At 46.8% G+C, this 26,901-nt stretch overlaps 1 protein-coding gene across 1 annotated transcript in view; it reads right to left on the bottom strand.

Annotated features, from left to right (window-relative positions):
• The window catches only part of LOC142788291 (arrestin domain-containing protein 3-like), a 99,185-nt gene extending 73,246 nt beyond the window's left edge, over positions 1-25,939 (bottom strand). Inside the window, exon 1 of the mRNA XM_075884892.1 lies at positions 25,372-25,939. Within this exon, the coding sequence (XP_075741007.1) occupies positions 25,372-25,630 (259 nt within the window). The 5' untranslated portion in view covers positions 25,631-25,939. The remainder of the gene's footprint in view (positions 1-25,371) is intronic.
• Positions 25,940-26,901: the final 962 nt, after the last annotated feature.

Below are 26,901 nucleotides of genomic sequence, written 5' to 3'. Positions count from 1 at the left end.
TTTTTTTGTTGTTCTATATATTGCGACGTGAATTTATTAACAATGTCATGAAACATCGTTGCACCAACACAAACGTTTTGATGAGTGTACATCTACACCAATACCCTTCGTTTTATTGTTAAAGATGTAAGTCACGAAGGTTAACCGCTCAATAAGGCGGCACTAAAACCCATCAGTAAATTAGTCTTATACTAATGCTTAATTGTCACCACCTGAAGTGTTTTAACGAGGACCTAAATGTAAGCACACAGAGAACACGGTTGTTTTCACGTTTCGCAACCACCGAAATGCGCTGCCGTGTCCGCGGGGAGGGCGGAGTCAAATTCGCGTCCTGAACATCACCGACGCAACGCACAGCCGCCTCTATTAGCCTCAATCAATATGCCTAGAAAAGTAACTGATACATCCATCTAAACTTCATTCGAAGGCTTTACAGTGAGCGACACGTCGATTCACTCACTCACTCACTCACTCACTCACTCATTTCTCAACGGAAATCTGGCAATGACGTTACGTACAATAGCAGGACGCGGCACTGTAAGGTTACCTTGCGGCAAAACTAACTTACCTTAATACTGAGTACTCGGAGGCGGTGTGTCGCAGCTCTAACCCTGACCTGCCGACCATCGTAATCAAAAAAGCAGGAGATGCCACCCAGACTCCTAACTCACTCATTCACGCACTCCTCGAAACTCTACGCTCCTATCTAAACTGCCAACGCCCATGACCTGCACACGCGCGCGGCGTGGGTGCGCCACTTTCGACCGGCGAATAATCCGCGGGGCACGTAACGATGACGGTTATGAAATACCGCCGCCGACATACGTGATGCCGCAGGCACATAGCCATGGGCCATTTTCCGCGATCAAAAATCGGGCCGGCAAATGTTTTTCGTGTAGTTGACGTGATTCAAGCGGGATATTCAGTGAATTTGACGGAGCTACAGAGACAAAAACGACAGCGAAGGCAGATAGTGAGCGAATTTGCAATTTTAAGGGGAAAAAGAATATTATTGTCTGACGTGTTCGGTGATTGATTCATACGTGGGGTTTAACGTCCCAAAACCACGATATGATTATGAGAGACGCCGTAGTGCACGAGCTCCGGAAATTTCGACCCCCTGGGCTTCTTTTAACGTGCACCCAAATCTGAGCAGACGGGCCTATACAGCATTTTCTCCTCCATCGAAAATGCAGCCGCCGCAGCCGGGATTCGATCTCGCGACCTGCGGGACGGCAGCCGAGTACCTTAGCCACTAGACCACCGCGGCGAGCCACACGTGTTCGGTAATCCTCCCTGGTTGAGCCCCAGAGTTGCTCTCTGTATCCGGTATTCTTGTTTGCGATGCTTCTCGCAACGTTGCTGCTGTTGGTGGTGCATAGTGTTGCCACAAGCGGGCGGTTAGCTTGACAGATCTGGTCGCTAGTGCATGGCTACGCCTGAGCGACCTTTTCTACGCGATGTGTCTCATACATCAGTTAGACCTGAATCTCGAAGAAAATGAATTAAAATAAGACAGCTAATTCATAGCGAATCATCCAAGCACCTTCCGGAAACACAATTTCTTCACACCGTTTGTGGGGAAACTCTCTTCGTAATGTCGATCTATGAGTCACTCCTACCACTTAGTTTTTTTTTTTTTTTTTCACTCTACGACTCGCCATGTCTACATTTACATAACAGCGCAACCGTTGACCGACGACCCAGAGGTGACCCATCTGTTCGCACTGTCACGTTATTACAGAAGAAATAGGAGACGTTGAAGACGGACCGAGGTAATTTATTTCGCTTGAGCATAAGCCCAAGGGGTCGGTCAGCCCGAATCGGACCAAGCATCGAAAAAGCTGGCGCACTAATTTACGGCGGCGCGAGGACAAAAAAAAAAATTACGCGAAACGAAACGACGAGCAGAAAGGAAAATACGAGAAGAGGAAAAAAAATATACAGAACTGATAAGGGGGTTGACGGTCTGCCGGGTCGACTCTGATTTAGTCCCGCGAGAGAAATGTTCCAGCCAGCGTTGCTGAGAACCGTGTGTTTAGTCAGCCGCCTATAGAAGGGAGGGTCCCCCTATTGCGGCGATTTCTTTCTTTTTTTTTCTGTAGGTTCGCGGGTGGACCGTGTGGAGTTGATACAGGCGTCCTTATCGCGATGACGGCGCTTCGATCGGCAACAAGTTTCGGGCTCCCGCTCGCCTTGGGTCCCTTCTTGCTCTTTTCCGCCTTCTTCTTGATTAAGCCCCTGACATGTTTCCGCCGCCAGCGGTCGCAGCGGTGGTCCACTGTCCTCGATCTCGCTTCGAGCTCAGAAGCCTTGACTTCTTCTGGCTGTGGCTGCTCTCTCGCTTTCTTTAGTTGTTATTCTTACTTAGTCCGCACCGGATAACGTGAGAAGTGCCTGCTGAATACGAGCGGGCGTTCTAAACACTTTTTCACAGGAAGGAAAAAATCACCGCCATGATGGACTGTGCGCGGGAGTACAAAGGATGAGGGCGCAGCGTTGTCAGTGCATTTTCGAGGAGACGCACCGATGTGCACAGCCCAAGGAGGGCTATGGCGGCGCCCAGGGAGGCGTTTATGAAAAGGTGAATAGGTTAGACGAAAGGGCCGAAGACGCGCTGTCGAGAGAGGTGCTGCGGACGTTCGCGGATAATTTGGCGCTCGAAATTAAGCGAGTCTGCGTCGCTGGTCAAAGACGCGGAGATAGAAAAGGACGGTGCATTCCTCGCGCCGTCTTCCCCGCATATATCTATTTTGATCTCTTAAATATCGTATATATAGTATTGCCCGTATTGACTAACTGAGAGAGCACAGATACATCATTCTGTATACTAAATGTCGAAGTAAGGTGGGGCACAAATAATGTGCAAGGACATCGGTCTACGTAAATATAAGTCTATATAATTTACCCCATCCATAGCTCCCACTTGTCACGTAGCTCGTCAAAGAAGACCATAAGTTCGTATTCGACAAACTATTTTCGTGGGAACAAACTTACGCTCTCCTTCTACTTCGTATTTGTCATAACATACGCAGTTAGAACAAATAAAAACATCCATCAACGAGCGCTGTATAGCTCTTACTTGTCGTCAGTTAGAGCAACGCTTCCTAGTTGTTGGTTAGAGTGAACAGAAAAGAGCCTTCATTGCAAGGCAAGAGGAACACAGACAAGAGCGTAGATAGATAGATGCGATAATGTGACTAAAAATACTTGCAGACTTAGCATGACAATTATATTTACCGCCAGGCGAGCTGATTAAGGTTTATATTACAGCGCTATACACGAAGTAACACAAAAGCGCTTCTCCTGTATCCCACTTTGTCTCTGTCTACTTGTTTTTTTCCCCCTACAATGTTAAGCGTGGAACTGCCCCAGCTAGAATGATTCACCTCGTTGTACCTGCGAGGGGCCTTTGTCCTGCAAAGGCACTAGAAATGCCAATGACGACTGACCGTCTCCGTTGTGCTTGTCATAATAATTACAGTCGTGCGCGTGTGTCGGGAACTGTAGCCCTCCCTATGCTCGAATTATGCTTGCGCAGTGGTGCCACGGATAACATACCTCGTGTGATGGATTCACAAAGTTATTATTCCCACTCGTATAACTGTGACACCGGAACTATCACTGGGGTATGGATAAACTTATTGTTACTGCTATTTATGCTACAAACAGTGAGCATCCGCACGATCATCATGATCATGATCAATCAACACCGCAAAGTCAGATTCCAACCTCTCTAACAAACAAACAAACAAACAAACAAACAAACAAACAAACGAAATCACCGTAAGTTGAGTACGTGTTATTATAGCTGGCATACTGTTTTTTTGGAAAAACGCAATAATGATAGCATTACGCCCCAAAACTACGATATCGTGGTTTTATCGCAGTACACGTCGTATAGTGGAGTGCCCCAGAGATTTTCGACCGTCTGGTGTAGTTGCGCTGACATCGGTACCGACTCGCCTCCGTCGAAATGCGAGCGCCACGGCCGGACTCGAACCCGCGACCTTCTGGTCAGTATAGCCGAGCACCGTAACCACTGCTCCACTGCTGCGGACTTTTGTAGAACGTAAGAGGGCACGTAAGAAAGCGACGAAAAGAGACAAGTCAACGGGACGCGGAGGTTCTTAGACCCGCGCGCACAACTGCAGAGGGAAACACTCTGTTGGACCGTAATGTGAAGTACATGCGCGGTCGTTGCAAACAGACAAGCTTGACAAACACTCCGTGCATTTTCCCCATGGCACTACGTTCCAAATTTCAGTCGACGTTGCAGGGTTCACTCTATAGCAAACAAGGTCCGTGACAGCGCACGTCGCCCGTTGCGTACAGCCATGACAGGCCTCGCTCGGCAATCGCGTGAACTTAAAAAAAAAAAAAAATCCCTCTAACGCAGCAGCACGAGGGAGGTCGACATCACGGCCGTCCAGCCTCGCAGAGCAACAACAGGCTCATAACTCTCGATGACGAAAGTCCGAAAAGCGTCACCAGAAACTGCTGACCACGTGCCAAGGTTCCTTCTTTCTTCGTCTTTTTTGTTTTTGTGACTGACGGCAAAGTCGACAGTGTTCGCGAGAAAAAAAAAAAGCGATGCAAGACTAGAAACATTTTTGCAACATTTCGTTCGAAAAGTGGCATGGAATGCACATTTTCCTTGTCATCCCGTTATACAGCTGGCGGAATGCCTTTTTTCTTCGTTTTGGTGCGGCCTATTGAACAGCACACTTCAGCGCGACCGTTTGATCGACTAAAAGTATGGTTTCGTAGCAAAATATTGTATGAACGCAGGGGTAGCGTAGTTACTGCGTTCGCAGCAGTTGATATTTTTTGTATTAGCAAAGTTCTTCGTATTACCTTTATCGCGCTTGCGTAAACACTTGCGGTTGGTCCCTTTCTTCTCTCTCTCTCTATCTATATATCTATCTCTCACTGACGCATACACGCACACGCGCTATTCAGTGAGTGAGTGAGTGCATGCGTGAGAGAGAGGGGGAAACCGAGGGTGTCGATTTCTATGAATCACAATAAATCAATCACTAAATCAATCACTAAATCAATCAAAACTTTTATTTTTCTCTTTCCTTTGAAAAGAGAAAGAAGATGAAACTAAAAGCCCCGATAACGGCTTGACAGAGGTCCCTGCCCCCTTTATTTTTGGCCTGGCACTGCATGTGAGTGAACACATTGTGGATACACGGCACACAGCACACGTTCTACAATACTGTTTCGGGATATACACTGCAACAAAGAAGAAAAACAATTACACAATCTTCTCTAAAGAAACAATGATAAATGAGGAAAGCGCAGGGGGCACTCGCCCAATGTTTGCTTAACGTGAAAGAGGAGCGATAAAGAAAAGAATTTAAAGTGGACGACAAACAACCAGCTACAGGTAGGAGACGAAACAGCGTCTTTACGTCACTAAAGCGGCGCCGTATTCCTGGCCGCGGTACTCCTGTTTGCCTTAACTATAAACCCAGCGTTGACTAAACTTGCCTGTGCTATAGCCACTTTCACCACTCGCAGCCAGTTGAGGCAGTGAATGTGAATCGTCCCGTGCACCTTACAGGCGTTCCACAAAGCACCTTTTCGAACAAATAAATGAAAACGCAGTTCTTCAACGGCTGTACAGTTAGCTTAACCTAAATGAAACTTAGCGTTGCTCTTTTGCGGCCACGTTATTTCGCTCAACGCAATGCACGCTTGCGTGCATACACCCAAGGACTCAGTTTTCCTTGCCTATTCCAAACATTAAGAGCTAACCCGGCCCCTCTGCACAGCTCAAGAGCATATTCGGTAAAATACTGTCGTGGTGAGCGTACGTGCTTCCATACAGGTCACGTTATCACAATGCCCAAACAGAAGTGCTCACGCGCTGGCCTCGCCTGGGCCCTCTTTTGACGCGAACGGCGCGAGTATACATTCGCCGATGTAAAACGAGGATGATAGCTGAGCTCAGGACTTGCGGGAAATACATACTAGAGAGGCAGACAGCAAGAGAAGGAAAGACACAAAGGTTGACCGGGCGTACGTCCGGCTTGGTGTACCCTCTCTGACTTGCCACCTTGCAGGTTCTCTATCCTGCACTATAACAGAGGGTAACAAAAAAGAAAGACGAGGAAAGAGAAAGATGTCTACAGTATATCGTGTGCACGCATAAAGATGCAAACCAAGTCTACAAAGAAGCAACAGGAGATCGAGGAAAGGCAGCGATGTTAAACCACGTCTAGAAATACTGGTATTATACCCAGTGCGGGGGAGATGTACGAGACATTTTGAAAGTGAAGTGTAGAAAAAAAAAGTGGGATAAGAAGAGTAAGCATACGCACAATGTCACACTCCTCGCATCTATACAGCTGTCTCTAATGGTCTACAACCAAGGAGGTTAAAGTAATATTTCAGTTAAACCTCCTTGTCTATACGACTGCCGGTCCAAGACTGTTGGTTTAACAATCCTAGCAAACCCTTCGTCGCCTTCATCCACGATGATTTCTCAGGACGACATTCCATAATGGTTACAGCCATCATTAGTCTGAGGTCTCTGCGAGCTAACCCGACCGTGATTGACTTTCTCTGCACGTCGTCGGGAGGACATTCGTAGATGCGTCGTAATGTCTCCTCGCAGTTGTCACAAAGACTGTTGCCAGCCATTTCGGTACGAAAGGAAAATGACCTCGTGAATGTCAGTTTTAAACATGTGTCACGGTGCTTTGACAATAATCATTAAGCCTGATTGGGATCGGCAATTTAAGTGCTACTTGACCCATTTCTGAAGCTTGCGCGAAGGAGTCAATTACAATAGAGAAATTCTATCCAGATGGGGCCCGATCGCGATCAGAAAGTGTCCGCTTCATACCGGTAAAAGCCATAAACGGCAAAGTGTAGTTCAGTATAAGCGTCCGAAAGAAGTGTTCGCGTAATGGTTGCTCAACCAGCAAATGGTTTCAGAGGCCTGTCGGGATCAAGAATCAAAGTTCTTGCTGCTTATGCACACAGATAGGACTCAAAAACACTGGCTCCCGAAAGCGATTTCGTCTGTATACAGCCGACTTATACTGCTTTACAGATGGGGTGGCGCCGGATGTCACTGCTTTTGTGAACATTAGAGCTCGCACAGTCTTCAACATTTCTCAAAACACGGCGAGACATTCATCCAGTGTAGGACAGAGACGGATGTTTGTGCAACTGTACTGGGTTGTCTTCGAGTACGTTATAGCCGTCAGCTTCCTTGCAAGTGGACACTGATTTCATGTATGCGAGTCGTTGCGTCCTCATCGACGACAAAAAACACCTGCAGCGAAACGCGTTCCGATCACGGCGAGGTGACCCGAAAAACACGCGAAGCGGCTTCAGCGTGTTCATGTTAACAATGCGTGTTCGTGCGCTTCTCATATCTCTGTGAGACCGCGTTCAGCGAAAAGAATTACGCGTATATAGACTGCTACTTTATCCATCTCTATAAGCCCATTGCACGAATATTCGCCCAAGTGACCGCGAAGCAACGCAATAGCGACTATATGGCGTTAAAAACTACGCCGTAAGGATTGGCTAATTCATGATAATACTAAAAAAAGACAGCTTCAAATATATTAGTGCCAAGCCTGAAGGGAATGCGAAGCTGGGCAGCATTCTTTGCTTCTGTTCGCTTTTATCTTTGTTTCTTCTTCTCTTGAGCACCGCAATCGCTATGCCAGCGCGGCCGCCATGGGCTACTGAAATGGGCTGGTCACTTTCACTTCAAAAATAAAAAAAAGAGACTGTGTCTGGTGTTTTTCATTGACACGTTCGGTCGCAAGAGCGCCGCCATTCACAGTCTCGCCGACCCCGTCATCGTTCCCTTGCGCTGACCTTTTTTACGCAGCGGCTGTACATGCTGATATCGCCAATAGCATGTAACCGCATCAATAAGTATTACCAAGAAACTCCATAAAGCGATTACGTGCGAGAAACGTATGGCGAATATCGAAATATCGATATACATAAAGTCCTAAGCAGGGCCGCGAAAGCGGTCACGCAAGCGGTAATATCACAACAGGCGAACCGTCAAGGACGCCCGCCTTTCAAAACATTCACGCAGCCGTCGCCGCGCTTATGGTCCTTTAACGCTTGAGAACATTGGTGCTGAACCCATAACTCGTATAGTGGCGCTCACCAGCACAATCGTATAATACGTAAAGAAAGAAATCTATGAAACTACTGCGAGCGGATATGACGATGGAGGGCGCAGGCCTGTGATTGGACAAATGTAACGTCATATGCAACCGCGGCATTGCATGAGGATGACTATTGGACTTTATTTTTTTTAGCATATGGTTTTTTTTAATGCGAAGCATTTCTTAACGAACTCCGGCGACTTATAGCATATCTATCTATCTATCTGTCTATCTGTCTATCTATCTATCTATCTATCTATCTATCTATCTATCTATCTATCTGTTTACGTTTGGGTGTTCTCGTGGTCACCCCATCCATTTACTTGGCGTGAACCAAAATTAGCATGAGAGGGTAAGACGGTTCGACGAATACGACGCGCTTGTCAAGACATGAATAATGTCACAATCCCGTCGCGTACGTCGTCAAACACGTCCCGCCAGACAGTGGCACATACCCACGGGCGGGTATGTGCCGCTGGTATGCGGGTATGTGCCACAGGTGATTGACACTTGGTATCTGCTCAGGAACGACGAGAACACACATGGACAATTTTAACGCGCGAGTGTTAATAAATACCCGACGTCTGTATAGCGTCGACCCGACGAGTCCCAGCGGGAATCGAACCAAAGCATTCTGGGTGCCAATGAAGCATTTTACGACCGAGCTACGCTCGGTCTCGGGACTATACTTTTCAAATAGGCGTTAATCTTCGTGAAACGTTAATAGAGGTTTCAGTGCTGCCTACCCAATTTTATAAACATTACATATGTACTATTCTGATACAGCCGTCACGTCGGGTTAACGTCAAATGTGGTTAGTTGCCATGCGCTGAAGTTGATTTCTGTAGCAGTGTCCAGGGCAAGCATCTTCGCGAGCATCAACGCTTCATATCAGCTTCTGTTGTTGCTACTACGCATGTTCCAGTTGGCATCGTTGCGCAAGTGCAAACAACTGCTTATATTAACATCTGCACCTCTTCATCACATGTCTGTGTGTGCGACATTTGTACATTAATTTAGTGTCATTTCATGGCGTGTCGCTCAATAAAATAAATTGCAACACGGTCACATTTCTTCCGCACGCTTCGCATAACGTGGATTCCCAGTTACGTGGGATCTGCCGAATTTTTTTTTTCCCACTGAACTTGGAAGAGAATAAAGCCTTCCGTCTTTTTCAGCTTGAAAACTGCAAAGCTGGTCATAGGCTGTGTTTTAATTGTTAAACCGCATCGTAGACAGTCTACGCTGACAGCTTAGAAGACGACATTGCACCCATGTCAGTTGAGAAATTAAACACGTCTGGACGGCCTCTACGCAACGAGGCGCCACCTCGTATCGAAAAGAAAAAGCTGAGATAAACAAACGTAACTGTTATTTTTCCAGCTTATTTCGTGTTCAAATCTTTAAAAATAAATTATTGAACGTTACACATATTGAGCGTCTGGAGAAGCGTCTGCTTGAGTGCAGTCTATAATTCGGGCAATATCCAAGCTTTCCGAGCAGTTCGATGAGCCGCTATCTTGTTTGGACAGCAAAAGTAGCCTGCATCGTATTTGTCTACGATGCGGTCTTCTCAAAGCTGTCTATTTTGCCGGCTACGTGAGATTTGGAATCAGACTCAAGATGGCCGCCGTTCACTTAGCTGCCTACTTTGCCGTCTACGGTGAGTATTGGAACTATAGTGAACTTATACTTTGGAACAAATCAAAATCAAATAATTTTATTTTTTCAGAAAGAAACAGCTTCTGGAGAGGTTCACTGGCTAAAAGCTGTTTATGGACAGCTTGACGAGGCCAGTGAACCCTATACAAGGCAGGTGGGACAATGACAAAGGTGTGTATAACAATAAAGACCATAAGCTAACATTACAATACCAAATACGGTGTAATAAAAACATATATATACATTCCTACGAAACATCCTGATACCAGCATAGCACAGAAGATTACATTGGACGCGAGCAAAAAGAAAAAAAAAACCCATAGATTAGTCAAATAATGCGCTGAACGCTACGTAGCTGCAGGGAACGGGCTGGGGACGCTCCAGGCGCCGTTGTTAGAAGAAACCACGACCTTCTAGAAGGTCGTGGAAGAAACTAAAGGAAAAGAAAATGTGATATCATCGATATATTCGACCATTCCAGCGACTATAGGCAGCGCAGCGGAAGGTCGAAATTGCGGACGAGACGGTGGTGTCGCGAGCGTTTACGTCAGCGTCGCAGAGCGCGAATACGCGTTCATTGGTTCATGACTACTGAGAGACCGAACTGCGTCGCTGTTTTATCACCGTGTGACAGCTTCGGAGCACGGCTACATGGCGCCTCCTGCGTCGCTGGAATGACCGAATAGGCGTCATCGGAAAAAAGAAAGATGGGCAAAGCTAGAAAAACATTATAGAAGCGTTCGCGAGCTGCCTCGTTTCGCACGTGTCGTTCCCTCTTCAAGCACCACATTATTTGTTACCATCGCAACGGCGTACTCAATGCGTTGGACGTAAAGGGCAATAGGGAACGAAAGTTTTCTGTATATACGGTAGGGCTTCCAGTTCATTTCATTGGCCAGCCTTTCGACGTCACAGAGCGAGGGAAACGTGGTCAGGTGAGCCCGCGAAAATCGAGTTGAGGGTAAGCGTCCATTTCATTGTATTTTGATATCGCTACGCTGAATAACATTGCACAGCGTGTCCCCTATCGATGTCGTTCTTGCGGCACTCATCTCGTAAGCCTTCAGTGTACGCAACCAATTAGAAATAAAAACATGTTAAACAATCAGGTCGTGAAAAGTGTTTGAGGGCCCCTTTAGGGATTTCGGTGCCGCCATAATGGGCTGTTAACGTTGCCCTTCTTAATTTCGAACAACGAAAACGAACAGTGGTACGATAGACGCAAACGCGTGAGAACGTTTGGGTTGGTGCAGTAGACGTTTCGTGACCTCATCAATTCACGTCGTGACACATAAAAATAAGACATTCGTCTAGGATGGTGGCGTTCGTGTGTCTTATGCAGATTTATCAATAGCCGAAAGAAAAAAAAATACTTACGATACAAGGACACCAGCTTCTTCGCTCGCGTTCTGCGAACGCACAACCGGCGAAGACGACGCTGCAGCCTTCTCAGGCGTATACACATAACAGCATCGCACCTTCGCTTTGAAACCAAATACGCGCTGGTTCGAGACGTCCAAGGCGGAAGGCGTCCAGGGCGGATGCCCAAGAGAGATATCGTGCAGCTTATTTTTGTATGCCCGGTCCAACGTGCAGAAGAAGCTCGAAGATGGAAAAGAAGGGGAGCGAAAGGAGACAGATGTGGATGGCCGTGCAGCGGGGGGGGGGTGAATTAAGACGCCGCCCCACAGCGAACTAAATCAACAGCAACAAGCACAGACCGACCCGGAAGTGCGCTGCGCTGAAGAAGGATGGAGAAGCGATCCGCAACGTTGCGGACGGGCCGTATACATATGCGAAGGTCGGAGATGAAGGACTTCTTCGCTTCTGCGCGCGCGACGCGAAAATATTTAAAGTTTCGCCATCCACCCCAAGGTGGGCCGGGGCGCGAAATGGGATGGTGATGCTGCCTCCATATATAAACACCTTCCAGTTGTTTTTGTTTTTGTTTTGAAAAACGAAATAAAAATAACCGGTATACGAGCGCGCACAGGCGCGAGTCCCTTTAATATATACTCGAGCGCCGCTCTTCCTTGCAAGGAGCGCGCTGGCGAAGTCGGGGCATGCCCACGCGTTACCCAGCTCCGGGCAGCAGGGTTATTGCTTTTTTTTTTTCTTACCGCCGTTTCTTAGCTCATTCAAGCGAACGCGCTGAGACTCTTTGTTTGTGTGATGGCAAAAGCGGGCGAGGTGCACGAAAGATGGATACATATATACTTTCCAACTTCCGCGAGTGTGCACGCGGGCATGCGCTCGCATATAAGCACCTGTCGAGTCTCGAAAAAAAAAAAAGAATGTGGGGAAAACCAATTAGCCCGCCGACTAACAAAATCTTGGCTTCCCGTGAGAGGTACAGTGACTCTGAGCGGTCTTCCATATCGTGAGCACGGGAGCAACGTCCCCCGACCGGCTGATAAAGACCTGGTACTGATAGTGCGCGCGCGCTGCATACAGCGGGCAGTTCACGATATACGTTGCGAAGTAACAAGGGGGGCTAATTAACGTTTCTCTTGCTGTGTAGTGAAGAAGGCGAGCCTCCGTCCGGCAGCATTGCCAACGCTCGAGTCGCTCTGTAGAGAGATAGGCGCCGTCGACACACTGAGACGCTTGTATAGCGACGTCGCAGCGCATAGGTTCCGCCCAGCCCAAAGGTTCCGCCCAGCCCAAAGCTCGCCGCCGCCCCTCTATGGTCACGTGATCAGTATCACGTGATCAGTACGTCGACGGTGCCTACTGTTGCTTACAAACACACAAGAGGCGTATAGATTGGGGGGGTCTCAAATTTACGTTAGATAGCGCGCCGCAGCCGAGAGATCTAGCCGCCCGCAAGGGCGGTAAGTTTGCCACTCAGGAGGTATTTTTTACATCCTATATTTGACGTCCAACTTCGAAAAGCATGCCGATACTGACCTTCAAAATAAGAAAAATCCGGACGCCAAATCTGAAAGAGAATTCTTCTTCAATGGTTACGTTTTCAACACACATAGTGATGAGCGTATAGTGTGGGGGGTTGAGAAAAATGTTTAACGATTTCGAGTACTTGGTACTCAACTATGGGAGAGCATGAAGCCGTCCCTAATAAGATAATAATAATAATAATAATAATAATAATAATAATAATAATAATAATAATAATAATAATAATAATAATAATAATAATAATAATAATAATCGAGAACGAAGAAGGTTGCTGCAGATGCACGCAGTGAATACGATGATGGGGCGAAGCAGCACGCATCGAACCATGAATCATGGCCTTCTGTGTTGTTCTTGTTGACAGCCTCTTATTTTGTTCTAGGTAACCCTTTGCTTTGCCGTATGCCTTGATTGATGGGTGGTTAAATGTCCGTGTGTTCACGCTGCTGTGGCCTTTTATTTATTTTTTCAACCATATGCGCACTATGTACGCTATATAGACCGTGTTGCGCACAGATGTATCGCACCTACATGCGCTTCGACTACAACGACCGGACATTGCGCGACCTTATATAAGGCGTTTCGCCCCTTAGAAAAAAAAAAAAAAACTTGCGACGAGTTATGTCTGTGTAGCTTACAAACATGTTTATTGAGTATAAATGGGACGAAGACAGCGATGAGGCCAGTCTGGTCGCTGGTTAGAGGTGCGCGGGCCACGTGTCTGAAAACCCTGCTAGATATCATCTCTAAAAAGACGGTATCTGAGAATACCTCGTTGTTTCTACTATCAGCGCCATCAAGAAACTTCCGACAAATTGGTGGAGCTTCCTACGTAATGTTCTAGATGTAGCCAGGACAATACGAATTTTTCATCTGATTATCTGGTTATAGCTAGCACTTTTTCCGGGATATGGTTAAGAGAGGGGGGAGTGATTCTTAAAAGAAAGAAAAGAAGAAAAAAGTGACCCCTGTAACTGTCTGCATCATAATGCGACACCTCAACAGTAGCTCACTAGGGATGATGGTAAGGAGGGATTAAAAGAATAGGATTAAAGGTACAGAGATAGAGAGAGGTGCAGGGAAAGAGGACCCACATACTGAAAATAAGAAGAAGATAGGAAAGATGGGCACAGTCGCAGGAGTCCGAGGACGGGGCACCACTCAGCGAGAGCTCTTGTCGGCGTCAGGAGATGGCGTAGCGCGAGCCAGTCGGCCAGAGCGGCGCTGTCGTCGCAGCTCGCGGGGACACAACCGGTCGGCACGAAATCCAGCGAGCGAGTCCTCTGGTTAAGAGTGGAATAACTGCACCACTATAGCATGAATGGGGATTCTGCGAGATGAAACTACTTCGGGCAATCTGCTTTAAGAACGCGGGCTTTTTTTGTGAGGTGCGATGCATAAATGAGTCAGCGACATTGGAGTTGCAAATTGTTCCCTTCAGCGAGAGGGAAGACGGGAGGGAAAAGTGAGACAGATCAACCACGGGATTGGTTCCGTTCAAAACAGGGAAATAGCGCGTGTGGGAGATATATATATATATATATATATATATATATATATATATATATATATATATATATATATATATATATATATATATATATATATATATATATATATATATATATATATATATATATATATATATATATTGTGTGTGTGTGTGTGTCAAAAACCCTTTTTTTTCTTTTTTCTTGAAAGAAAAAAGAAAAGAACTCGGCGTAATATTCGAAGTGTGATACCGCGGACACTGAGAACTGAAAGTGTCTGTTATTACTCGGTGATTGTATATATGAAAAAAAAAAGGTGCAGTAACGCCAAAACTGGAAACGAGGTTATCCGTGCTAGACGGAGTAAGATAAAAATAGAGCCTGGCGCTGCATACCAGCGCAGTGTATGCGCGCGACGGTCTGCAGTGCGTGCCCCGCTGAGAAACAGAGGACGGGAAGCACGCCTCACGGTGGGGGCACGCTTTCACTCGACCCAGTGACGCAGCCGACGCAAATTCCAGCGGGAAGCTGCTTTTTGGGGTCAGCCGTGAAAGTGGTTTGACCCAGACCTATACCGTATATAGACACAGTTATACCAAGACGACGGATCCATGGCCTAGTTGGTACATGTCGAAATGGATTAAAGCCAGAGGGAAACGCATATAGAAAGAACACGACGGGACAGGCTGGCGCTTACGACTGATCCGAAAGCAGGCATGCTCGATACGAAAACTAATACCCGCCGGCAGCAACCTCGCGCATGCGTGAAGCAGGTATGCGTCATATAGAACAAGGATAACTCGTTAAGATTTTCTTTTATACGATGCACGGCTGCTTGGTATACACGTTCAAGGTATATAGTTGCAAGCGGGTATTATAGTTTTCGTTTAAAGGATGCGTGCTTTGATCCGTCGTAAGCGCCAGCTTGTTCCGTCGTGTCCTTTCTGTGTGTTTCGTGTTTCCCGCTGGCTTTTTATCTATATTTCGACACAGTTATACCATTGCCCGAAGAGCGCGCCCACGTAATTCACTGTGCGTCCATGGTCCAATTATGTGGGGCGCGAAACTTGGAGCCAAAAGTGTCGAAAACATATATTGCCACAGACATCAACGCGCGCTGACCGTCGAAGCGCGACTATGTGAGGAAGGGAAAAAAATAACCAAAACCAAAAACTTAATACAATTGTGATTTCAAATAGTCGTAATTTACATATGTCAAAGTTAACGACAAATTTACCCTATACGGTTTATCTGCCACCTGGCGAAATGGTTGATTGTCTCAGTTTTTTCGTCGAGTGCCTTTAAATGAGGGTGGGGGCGTACACATCCAGGCAACCTGCTGTCAGAGCTTGTGTTTAGATCGGCGCATTGTTGCAGGTCAACGAGGCGTCACTCACTTTTGCGTGTTGGTTTGGTGCGTATACCTTCCATAGTGTATTTATTTGCTGACCTCCTGTTTACTGACTGACATGATAGTTCAGAGCTGAACTAGCTCACAATGTGTACAGATAGCCGCTTCTGTGACGAAAGAACCCCAGGTGGTCGAAATTTCCGGAGCCCTCCACTACGGCGTCTCTCATAATCATATGGCGGTTTTGGGACGTTAAACCTCACATATCAATCATAAATCAATCATCATGTGACTGCGTTCACTGGTGCACGGCCGGCGTGCACTCACCTCTCGTGACGGCGAATTGGCGACACGCTAAGCAATGAGACACTGCAGTAGTCTATATCAGTAGTCTATATACGGTTGCCAAGGCGATATTCCCGAGGCTGCTGTCTCGCTTCAGTGGCTTTCCACGATTGGGCAGCGCGAGTTTTCGAAATATTATGCTATCTATCGTGCTCGTGAACGGTTGCGTCATAATTTCATCTGCGAAGTTGTCTGTGTAAATTGGTAGTGTACGATTCGACTATGATAAAGCAACTTTGCTTCCCCAGTCTTTCTTTCTTTTCTCTCGCGTACGCAATGCGCGAAATACGGTCGCGTATTTGCAACTCAAAAAAAAGGTCAGCAATCAGGGGGGGGGGGGGGGAGCTGCAACTTCGCGCCAAGTATAGGGCGAATGCAAGACGTCACCACCACTTCCGGTTGTGACGTCATTTTTTTTTCAACTTTCGTTTGCTGTTAGTTGTCCTCTTCATACGTAGATGACGACGCGTTGGCAACGGGCCGCCAACTGCAGGATAAATGGGCTTCTACGGAAGTTACGCGACCAGTTTACCTTGGCGTGTCTCTCGTCGCACTCTACGTGGCCTAATGTTGACGATACCGCATCGGTTGAGTATAAGCGTCACTGCGGTCGATATAAGGCGTGCGTTTAGCAAGCATATACATAGAAGCGTTAATTTAGGAGCCGTGTCGTGAGAAGGAACGAATATTTGACAAAGTTTGAAATGGTTTACTTGGGGAATAGTGTGTGTAAATTCGGCCTCTAAATGAATTAGCCGAAGAGGCGCACGTTTACTGCTCAACAAATCGTAATGCACAGGTACACCCATCCGAAGAGACTCGCCTTTACTCATTTAAAATTGTTCACCTATGGAGACACGTATAACGTCGAAATTGAAATTGAAAAACGATGAAATAGCCTAGTTCACAAACGTTCGTGGTTGAATTACGCTCAGGCCATAACGCTCACAAAAAGAATCTTGATTGATTGATATGTGGGGTTTAACGTCCCAAAACCACCATATGATTATGAGAGACGTTGTAGTGGAGGGGCTCCGGAAATTTCGACCACCTGGGGTTCTTTAACGTGCACCCAAATCTGAGCACACGGGCCTACAACATTTCCGCCTCCATCGGAAGTGCAGCCACCGCAGCCGGGATTCGATCCCGCCACCTGCGAGTCAGTAGCCGAGTACCTTAGCCACTAGACCACCGCGGCGCCACAAAAGGAATCTAGCACTAAAGATTAGCTCGTTCTTTATTCTTTCCGTCGCTTTTATGATAAGCGAAATTTAGCAATGAACGTTGACACGGCGACCTATTTAGGATATGTGCTAAAGACAAAGCACTACACTTTTAGAAATCTGTCGCTAGATGGACACTTTTGGAAAACTCCTAATTAGTTGCCATTACTTGTTAAATAGAAGAAATTTAATTTCTCCCACATCTTTCTCTCTCTTATTTCAATGACGACTTGCAGGGTAGCCAGCCGGTCTGAGAACTGGCTAACCTCCCTGTCCTTCCTCTTTCAATCCTCCTCCTCCTTCAATGACGACTTCTTTCCGTTTGTCGCAAATGACTTCTCCGTACCAATATCAGCCAATATCAGCCTGTTAGAGCGAAGCGCGTAGTATATACAGCGCCACTTTAACGAGTTTTTGATGCCCTCTCACCAAAACAAGAACTATATAGGCTCGTACACAGCGTCCGTGGTAGACCGTACATACATAACAGGCTTTGATGTATACGGTTGATCACCAGCGTAATTAAACTGCGGCACCACGAACGCCCAGGCGGACCAATGGTTTTTCTCTGTGGGACACGCTCACAGCACCTCAGAACACCCACTGTCTTTCTTTTGTCTTTTTTTATTTTCTTGGAATTGACGCACGAATCCGAGGTCGGGCCCGAGCCGCGCTTATCGGCAGATGGTCAAGACAGCCCGGCTGCCGTCGCATGTGGACTTGGCAGTTTCGGTGCTCTATATAGCTTCTGCGCGATGCCGCACTGAGACCGCGATTACAACGAGCTCTTTTCTTGCAGTCCCTAATAATCTGCTTCCCCGACAAAACTCGCTTTGAGCCGGGAGTGCCACGTGGGGTCTCGGTCGTTGGAAAAATTAATCAGCCTCGAGTGGCGGCCAGGACTGAAAAAAAAAGAAAAAAAAAAGAGCGGGCGGGCAAATACAGTACGCGTGGGCTGCGCAACTACATGCGACGCCTCTTCGCGCCTTGTTCGCTATGCGCGCATACCGCGCGCGCTTTTCGAGAATGCGTTAGCGGGATTCCCTCCGCACTTCGGCGCACACGTTGGCTGCAGAATGCCGCGCTAAGCTGTATACGTCTTTAAAGGGACACCAGAGTGGCACCATAAATGGGTATAGATTTAAAAAAAAAAAAACATTACTCTGAATACTCTATATAATGTCGTTAATTTCACCGTCCTATATATATTTAAAGGGGAGAAAATCACAGTCAAAGTCTCGTTTTCGAATTTCACGCCCCAACCTTGCGTTTTATATATATATATATATAGTATATTGGTGGCGTTGGCCCAACAAGATCTCTCGAAACTATGTTAAGTATCTGGCGCGCTCGGGGGACATCGTAGTTCATTTATACCGATTAGGAACAACGGGCCGTCAAAATTTATGACACCGTGGTGCTTGGAGAGAGAGAATAAACTTTATTTAGAGAATAAACTTTATTTAGAGAATAAACTTTATTTAGAGAATAAACTTTATTTAGAGAATAAACTTTATTGTGGTGCTTGGAGCGGGAATTTCAATGGGGCATCGCAACCCGCATATTACTTTTTGCGCGTTTTCTCTCTTAAAAGGACAAGACCTCGAGAATTCAAGCAACAAAGGAATGAAGGGGGGGGGGGGGGGGTTGATGAAGGAACAAAGCCCTCAAACAAGAAAAATCTTTTTTTTTTGTTTCAATTTAGTGTCCCTTCAAATATGCTCGGCTCAAAATCAAAAAGTGTGCTGCTGTTGAAAGGCTGTGGTACAGGGACGTCGGTATGAGTATTCAGACTTTGCGATATGAAACGTTGAAGATAACTTCACGAGCATTTAATAAACAATTCTATAAAACTAAACTGTGTGTGTTGTAACACACGGTGTCGCACTGTCCGACGCGTTTCACGACGTCTTTTTTTTTTATTTAGTACTATATTGTTTCGTTTTTACCCGACAAGGGGTATCGACGTCGCTTTATTGGCGCCAAACTCTCCTATTCATCACTTGAAAAAAGTTCGATACCGCAATATCGAATTTCCTTTTCTTCATAGCAATGCGAAACTAACACTGTACTGCATTGAGTAAGGTGCTGTTTTCGTTACATCCTTACAAACATCGTCATGATGGCTCGCATACTTAGAAACTGTTTTTACTCTTTAAATTCTTTTAAATTGTCCTTTTCATATCCAATTGTGAGACGGTGTAAGATGCTTCTATGTATGTATTGGCCTGCTTCCTCTTCTCACCACGCGAACTCCGATTAAATTTGATTAGGCGTGTTGCTTCACGAGTGAGGAAACGTTCTACTTGTTTACATTCGATTTGTTATGCAAATGTTATTTTCCTCGGATATTCGTACTTTAGATTCAAATCAGGGATTTCACTCTTCGGACTGCTTTCATTTATTAAAGCCTTGTATGTCTCGTGGGGACGTGAAATTAAGCTACCGTTTTTGCAGCGTACGCATAATCTGAAAAAAAAAATCTTTAATTTATGTATTTTACCCTCGGGGCGCTTAAAGGCGTTACAGAGCGGGGGGGGGGGGGGGGGTATACAAAAAAATGCAAAAAAATACAACATATTGATGAAAATATTTCTGCAAACAAACTAAGCTATGACGGGATGAAGACGCGGTTCGTTAGTGCAGCTTTGAATGATGAAGCGTCCTCGATGCAAACGATGGAGGGGGGGGGGGGGAGGCGGTTCTACTGAGGGCTCGCTTTTGGTAAAAAGGAGCCTGAAAAATACATTAGGGTGGCAAAAAGGAATGAAAACTTCATACTGATAATCAATACGTGATAATACGTGTGAACGTGCTGAGATGAGTTCATGTTCAAGTGAATTTTCATAGTATATGATTTTTTGAAAAAGACATAGACAAGAACAGTTTTTTCTTTTCGAAATTTCGATTTTGTAAGTCCAAGGCACCGATTTCATTAGTGAAATGCTAGCTGTGCGGGAATAGTTTGAGTTAATAAAACGCGCTGAACGATTCTGAACTGCTTCAATGATAGTTAATGTTTGTAGACCAGTGTCCCAAACAGAAGAAGCATATTCAAGCCTATAGGTCTAAGTGAATTTTTTTGCAGAGTAGTAATTTTAAGTTACATGGAGTTCTGGAAAAAAAATCTGCCTATGTACCCGAGAGATCTGATGGCTCTACTAGTGATGTTTTCAAAGTGTGCATGCCAACAATAACTCAAAAGTCGTCGATCAAGGGACTCGATGTAATGTCACATGCACGGCCAGAGCGCCTCGTGGCTCAGCTACGCGTTAATCTTGTCTGCGGCGTTGGCATGACTAAATGAATACAAAAAGAAGTGCTCGCTTGATGTATAAGGTGCACGGAGGAAAAAGAAAAAAAAATTGGTACACTGGATGACCTGGGCTTTAGGATCGTATCACACGAATGCATAACGAACTCTGTGACTTTTCACCTTTTATCGTAATGGCTCGTGGGAGCGCCCGCCGTGCCATCCGCAAGGGATGGACTACTCAGGAAGCTTTCAATAAAGTTTTTCGTACTGTATACCTTATCGTAATCACGACGCAACACATGGGAATTTTTATCTGACGCGCAATAGGAGCTCCGATTAACATCTCCGTCTTATCAGCGACGCCATGACTAAAACGCCGTTCACATCAACGCACATGCGCCATCTTCGTGGAAGGTCAGAGCCCAGAAGGGGGGGGGGGGGGTGTCTCTGCGGGCTTAACCTTCTTCTATTAGTTCGCCAGTGCTGTGGCAGGCGCCCGAGTGCTTAGCCCAATGCCATTAAAGCCCTGCTCTCTGTCCGCGCGACAACTCTTAATTGCATCATGCCACACGGAGGCTGCCTCCATTTTCCGTAATGCGGCCAAAGAGGATCCGATTAGGCACGCGCCTGGCCTGCATCACGTGTCGCCCACGAGGCGCGCCTTAATTGTGCACGCGCGCCATCGTCAGGCTAATTCTGTTTGGATTGACATCTGCCTACGCGAGGCTCCGGACGGCTCGGTATATACACGGCACAGGGCCTCTCGGAGGATAAACAGGGCGCGGCTCGGTCCATGGGCCAGGAGGCTCCGAGGTCAGAAGCTGCAGAGCGCGCACAGGTGTGTACCTATAGCTTGGCCGATCCGATCGATACACTTATTACGTGTCCAGCGCGAGAGTGCCTTGAAACTGGCGCTTTTAGATGAACGCGTTCGGTGTTCTCACATATATGGCAAGCGGACGTGCCGTACGATGTTGACGTCACACAGATATCGACCTCATGAGTTATCACACCCACACGTAAGAGGCAAATTCGCTATTGCAGACTTTATTTAGGAAAATATAACTGCGGTCGATGCCTGAACTGCAATGTTGGCTTTGACCCGACGCGCGCGTGCGTGCGTGTGTGTGTGTGTGTGTGTGTGTGTGAGTGTGTGTGTGTGTGTGTGTGTGTGTGTGTGTGTGTGTGTGTGTGTGAGTGTGTGTGTGTGTGAGTGAGTGTGCGAGTGTGTGTGTGTGTGTGTGTGTGAGTGTGCGAGTGTGTGTGTGTGTGTGTGTGTGTGTGTGCGCGTTCGTGTGTGTGTGTGTGTGTGTGTGTGTGTGTGTGTGTGTGTGTGTGTGTGTGTGTGTGTGTGTGTGTGTGTGTGTGTGTGTGTGTGTGTGTGTGTGTGTGTGTGCGTGTGTGTCAACGCAGTCTGTTTCTCTCTTTCTGTACTTTTGCTTTCTGACTCGCCCTGCAATCGCATGACTTTTACAAACGCCCTCGCTTGCCGCATCGGAATGGCAGGCAGTGCTGGCAACGAAGATTAAAATGAAGACATACTGTTTGGCTGTAAAGTTAAGAATTGGACACACTCTTAGGGGCACATGCAAGACATGTTTCACAACATATTTACAGGCTATTTATACACGCACACTCTATGGTCTTAAAAGGGGGAGAATAGCCGGCGTGACTATCAGCGGTGGTCGTTGTCTGTTTAACTTGTCATCAACTTCGCATACGGCGTAACTTTGTATCAACGCTGCAATCGGATATTTTTATCTGATTTATATAAGGTAACGTAGGGTTTTGTACCACGCACCTGATTTTATTTAAGGCCAGCGCGTGATGAGGTAGATAAGGCTTTTGTCTCAATAGAATATTTATTGAAACAAAAAAGTGGCCTGAAAGATGACGTTGCAGCGAAACATCTGGTTTTAAGACCGTAACGCGCGCCATCTCAGTACAAAGCAGTTTAAAGGAGCAAGAAAATGCGAATGATTCTCGAACATGCTATACAAGTGACTATAATAATAATAATAATAATAATAATAATAATAATAATAATAATAATAATAATAATAATAATAATAATAATAATAATAATAATAATAATAATAATGTGAACAGCAGGCACTTGCTCATTTTGACGTGCGGTTAGAGCATAAAATAAATGATATTCAAATACGTCTTACATCTGCTCATTAAGCGCTTAAACGAGAAAATACAACGAAATGTATACGGCACAACATGTAAACCACCACAGCACACCTTGCAGGCTTGAGCGTGCTAACACTCGGGTTACACAATAGAAGGTAGATAGACACTCATATGAATGCGATGTCACCGTTTGTGTAAACAAACTCTGTTCACACGTCATTTAATATCGCTGACTTTTAATAAAAAATAATAAAAAATGTTGGAATTCGCGGTCACTTGAAAGAAAGCACATGGATGAAGTAGGCGACAGCAACACCACGTGACCTGCCATCTTCGCTCTTTAGGCGTCCTTGAAGAGGCGCGGTTCTGTGATAACATCTGGCTCGTCCTTTTTTTTCCTCGTCAACAACGTTTGTTTTCATAGCTCGGGCAGGTAATTCCCGCCGCTTGGCAGCAGCTCCTTAGAATTTCCCCTCTTTTCTTGTTTCAACCCGTGAGCCGAGGAGCAATTATGATGCCGCTGGCTGTCATCACGAGGCCCGAGAAATATATAACCGGAATGATCTGGCTTTCCGTTTTACGCTTTCCTTCCCTTTTCGTTTCTTTTTTATTTGTTGTATTAAGTTATGCGTTGACGTAATTTGTGTCCGAATCCGACCACCGCTTTCCAGCCGGACAATGACGACGCCGCTATCGTGCAGCTGCGTCACGGCCGCTATATCCGGAATGATGTATCGCACATTGTGTTCGATGGAAAGAAATCCGTGCATTCAGTTTTACCCCAAGACCTAGTCCTGTTCTGGCACATCTTGCCGTGCCGGCCCTTTCAGCCAACGATTACAAAATGCAGTGCGCCGACTATGTAGGCGAACATATTTCTGTATTCCTTTCTTTTATTTATTTCTAATAGAGATTTTTCTATAGACGGAATATCGCCATGTGTATCGTCTATACGTCTATCTAGGGTAAATCACTTCTTTCCGTGTGCTTGGAGCTGTCGATCAACTCACCCTCGAGCTGCCTGATTAGCTCATTTGGTAGAGCAACAACCTAGGAAAGCCTTTAGTCCCTGGTTCGAACCCCGTATCAGGCAGATTTTTATCGCGCTTTAGTAGACGTTTTTTTTTTTCTTAAAAATGCGTGTGTATTTTCGTGTATTTTTGCGTTACAGAACGGTGGATGTCAATTTTCTTCAAGATATTATTATTATTATTATTATTATTATTATTATTATTATTAGACGGCGCACTTAAGTTACAACGAGAAGTCACTATATAGCCCCGCCGTGGTGGTCTAGTGGCTAAGGTACTCGGCTGCTGACCCGCAGGGCGCGGGTTCGAATCCCGGCTGCGGCGGCTGCATTTCCGATGGAGGCGGAAATGTTGTAGGCCCGTGTACTCAGATTTGGGTGCACGTTAAAGAACCCCAGGTGGTCAAAATTTCCGGAGCCCTCCACTACGGCGTCTCTCATAATCAAATGGTGGTTTTGGGGCGTTAAACCCCACAAATCAATCAATCAATCAATCAATCAATCGAGAAGCCACTATATACGCAACTGCATACGGTCACGGCGCCGGTTTCGTTCGCCCTTTTGTGAAAAAAAACAAAGATCAAATGCGCGACAAGTTTCAAGGCCTTCAAATCGAGAGCAAAAGAGAGTGAAAGGTTTCTTGTGGCAGAAAGGCCTGCAGGTCGGCCTTTAACCTCCTTGGCCCGAACCGATTTTCTGGCTCGCTACTCAGCGTTAGCGAAGGTTGGCGAATCGACAAATTATTCCTCGAGATGGTCAGCACTGAAGCTAAACATAGGATGCGGGTTCGTGCCTGCCGTTCTCCGCTCTTCCATCTGAACGGAGCACACATTGTAAACCGGAGGCGACGACGGAATCAATAAAAAGAAAAGAGCCAAACGACACGTGGAATGATGTCCACCGTGCATCATCGGTCGCATTCTTCGATGAACACTGTTTGCGAAGTTACTCCCGAGTCGTAAATTCAAGAGAGGTTGTTTATTTGGGGTAGCTCCGGTCTTCTAGACCATTTTTTTTTCGTATATGCATTTTTTCCTTCCCTTTCTCTCCTTGCGAAGTGGTAGTGAAGACCCGGTGCCTTGGCCTGGTCTCCGGCCAACACAAACAAACAACCTGCCGACGAAAGGCAAAGTCAGTCGACTGGCACGCACTCTGGAAACTGCCAGTATATCGGTCAGAGAAGAGAGTCGACGGCGCCCTACGACTGCGAATATATTGACGCATCGGATCTAAAACTGATCAGCGCTACCAAGATGCCAGGCAGACATGTTCGCGCATCAATCACCGCCTCGACGTTTATCGTGACGGAGAACTTATAAAATAGACAGCTCAAGTGACATCGTGTGCTAGACGCGCCGTTACGTATGTGCAAGTAGTAATGATTCGCCTCGGAAGGAGGTATACAACAGAGCGGTACTCCGAGGTGGACCCTTTTAATTCAGTTGGCACGAACGCGCGGTTCGCGTAACTTCGAGATGCGCGCCGGAAAATGAAACCACGCTAAAGAAGGGAAAGGACGCGCAGGAGGAGGATCGCGGAGCGCGAGGTTTAAATTTCGATTCACCGCACGGCAGCAAGGTTCAACTGGGAACCACGCGTCGTGCGCACGCTTCGAGGGTCCCGTCGAAAGTGGAGTTTAAGTTTGCAGACGGACATTCAAAGTATTCTACGTCGGACAGCACGGGCGTACCACAAACACAGTCGACGCTGGACACACGATACGTCGGCGAGAGTATGACCAGCATGACGCACGATGGACGCGTGCGGCATTCCTAGAAAGCGCGTTCAGTGGATCCCACTCACCGGAGCCGAAAAGTGTCTGCCCCTGGAAGAAGTACTCCATCTCGGCGTTGTAGTGCTCCGTGTAAGCGCCCAGCCGGTTGCCCGTGCTGCGCGACTCGGTCCAGTGCACCTTGGCCAGCCCGCGCATGAACACGCGCACGGCTTTCAAGCGCATGTCACCCTTGAGTTCGAGCACGCACTTGCCGCGCACCGTCTGTCCGGGATGGTAGACGCTGCGGTATCCGTCCAGCACGATGTCGAACGCTTTCAGCTTGCCCATGGTGATTCGGCAGCCTCGTGGCGTCGTCGCGTACCATCGGAGAGAGCTCGGAGTCAGCCCGCGCCGAGCGCGTGCTGCGACGCCCGCCGGCGGCCCGCGGCGGTCACCGAACGCATTGTGCACAGCGGCTGGTGGTCGACGCCGATGTAACAGCCCCGCTGGCTCTGCTGCTCGCTTTTCCGCGGCGGCGTCAACGACAACCTCCGATCGAAGGCTCACGGAGGAGGCAGAGGAGGCCGTCAGAGGAGAGAGCACGACGGGCAGCGTCTCGGAATGCGCTCTCGCGCCGTCCCGTTTAGGCGAGAGTCGGAACGAGACCAAAGCACGGAACCGAAACTAACTATTAGGAGACGGAACAGCAGACGCCACACGTGCGTCGGTGCTTAAACGGGCCGATGCCAGCGAAAGAAAAATACGTAGGCGCTGCGCTGCTGAATGGACATTCGTGCCTGGCGAGCAGTTGTAGATGAGCTAAGGAGCGAGGCACGCGTGGTATGCGCTTTTCGGGCCCCCCGCGGCGCGTAGGAGACGTTTTGCATGACAACTTTGGCAGGGAAAGTTTGTTTAAGAGCCGAGATGGTGCTGCCATCGCGGGACGATGCAGAAAGACTGCTGGCTTCTCTTCTTGCGTCACGCTAAAACTGCTGGTGTATCTTTCGTTATGCGCCAGATGGCGCTACGCATGCAACCTGGGCTTGCGTTCAATTTTTAGGCGGCAAGGTTCGTAAAACACACACAAGGCCAATCGGAGGCCCCTTCTCGAGGCTGATTACTGCACATAGTTGTGGAGCCTTGTTCCTATTATAATATTGCATTAATCATGTGTGTGTTTCCATGTATGCTGCCGACACTTGCAAAATTGAAAAACTTGGCGGGCAGGAAGGTTCAGTCTCACCCCCCCCCCTCTCCCAGCAAGTTAAGCCAATACAATGTGAATTAATGTAATGTGACAAGAACATAATCAACAACCGAATAAATAACGACGTTCTTTATGTGCGTTGACCCGGCGAAAAAATTCAAACTACGACATTTCGCAATAAGGTGCAAATTTAATGTTGAAATACTAATTCTTGCTGTTTGCTGATGTAGCTATTATTTTTTTTTAAATTTTTATCCTATGTGTTTCATCTATATCCACAGAATGAAGTTGTACTTACACGCTCTAGTGGCAGATTAAGTATATAGATAAGAAGTACTCATATATGAGACGGCGCAGGTTTCGCAGTTCAGTTGAGGCAGGCTATACGTAGAACACACTTATAACAATACTC

The sequence above is a fragment of the Rhipicephalus microplus genome, unplaced genomic scaffold (assembly GCF_043290135.1).
Source record: "Rhipicephalus microplus isolate Deutch F79 unplaced genomic scaffold, USDA_Rmic scaffold_52, whole genome shotgun sequence".
In the NCBI taxonomy this organism is placed as follows: Eukaryota; Metazoa; Arthropoda; class Arachnida; order Ixodida; family Ixodidae; genus Rhipicephalus; species Rhipicephalus microplus.
Note: the sequence above shows the minus strand (reverse complement) of the source record. Positions and strands in the feature narration are given on the sequence as shown.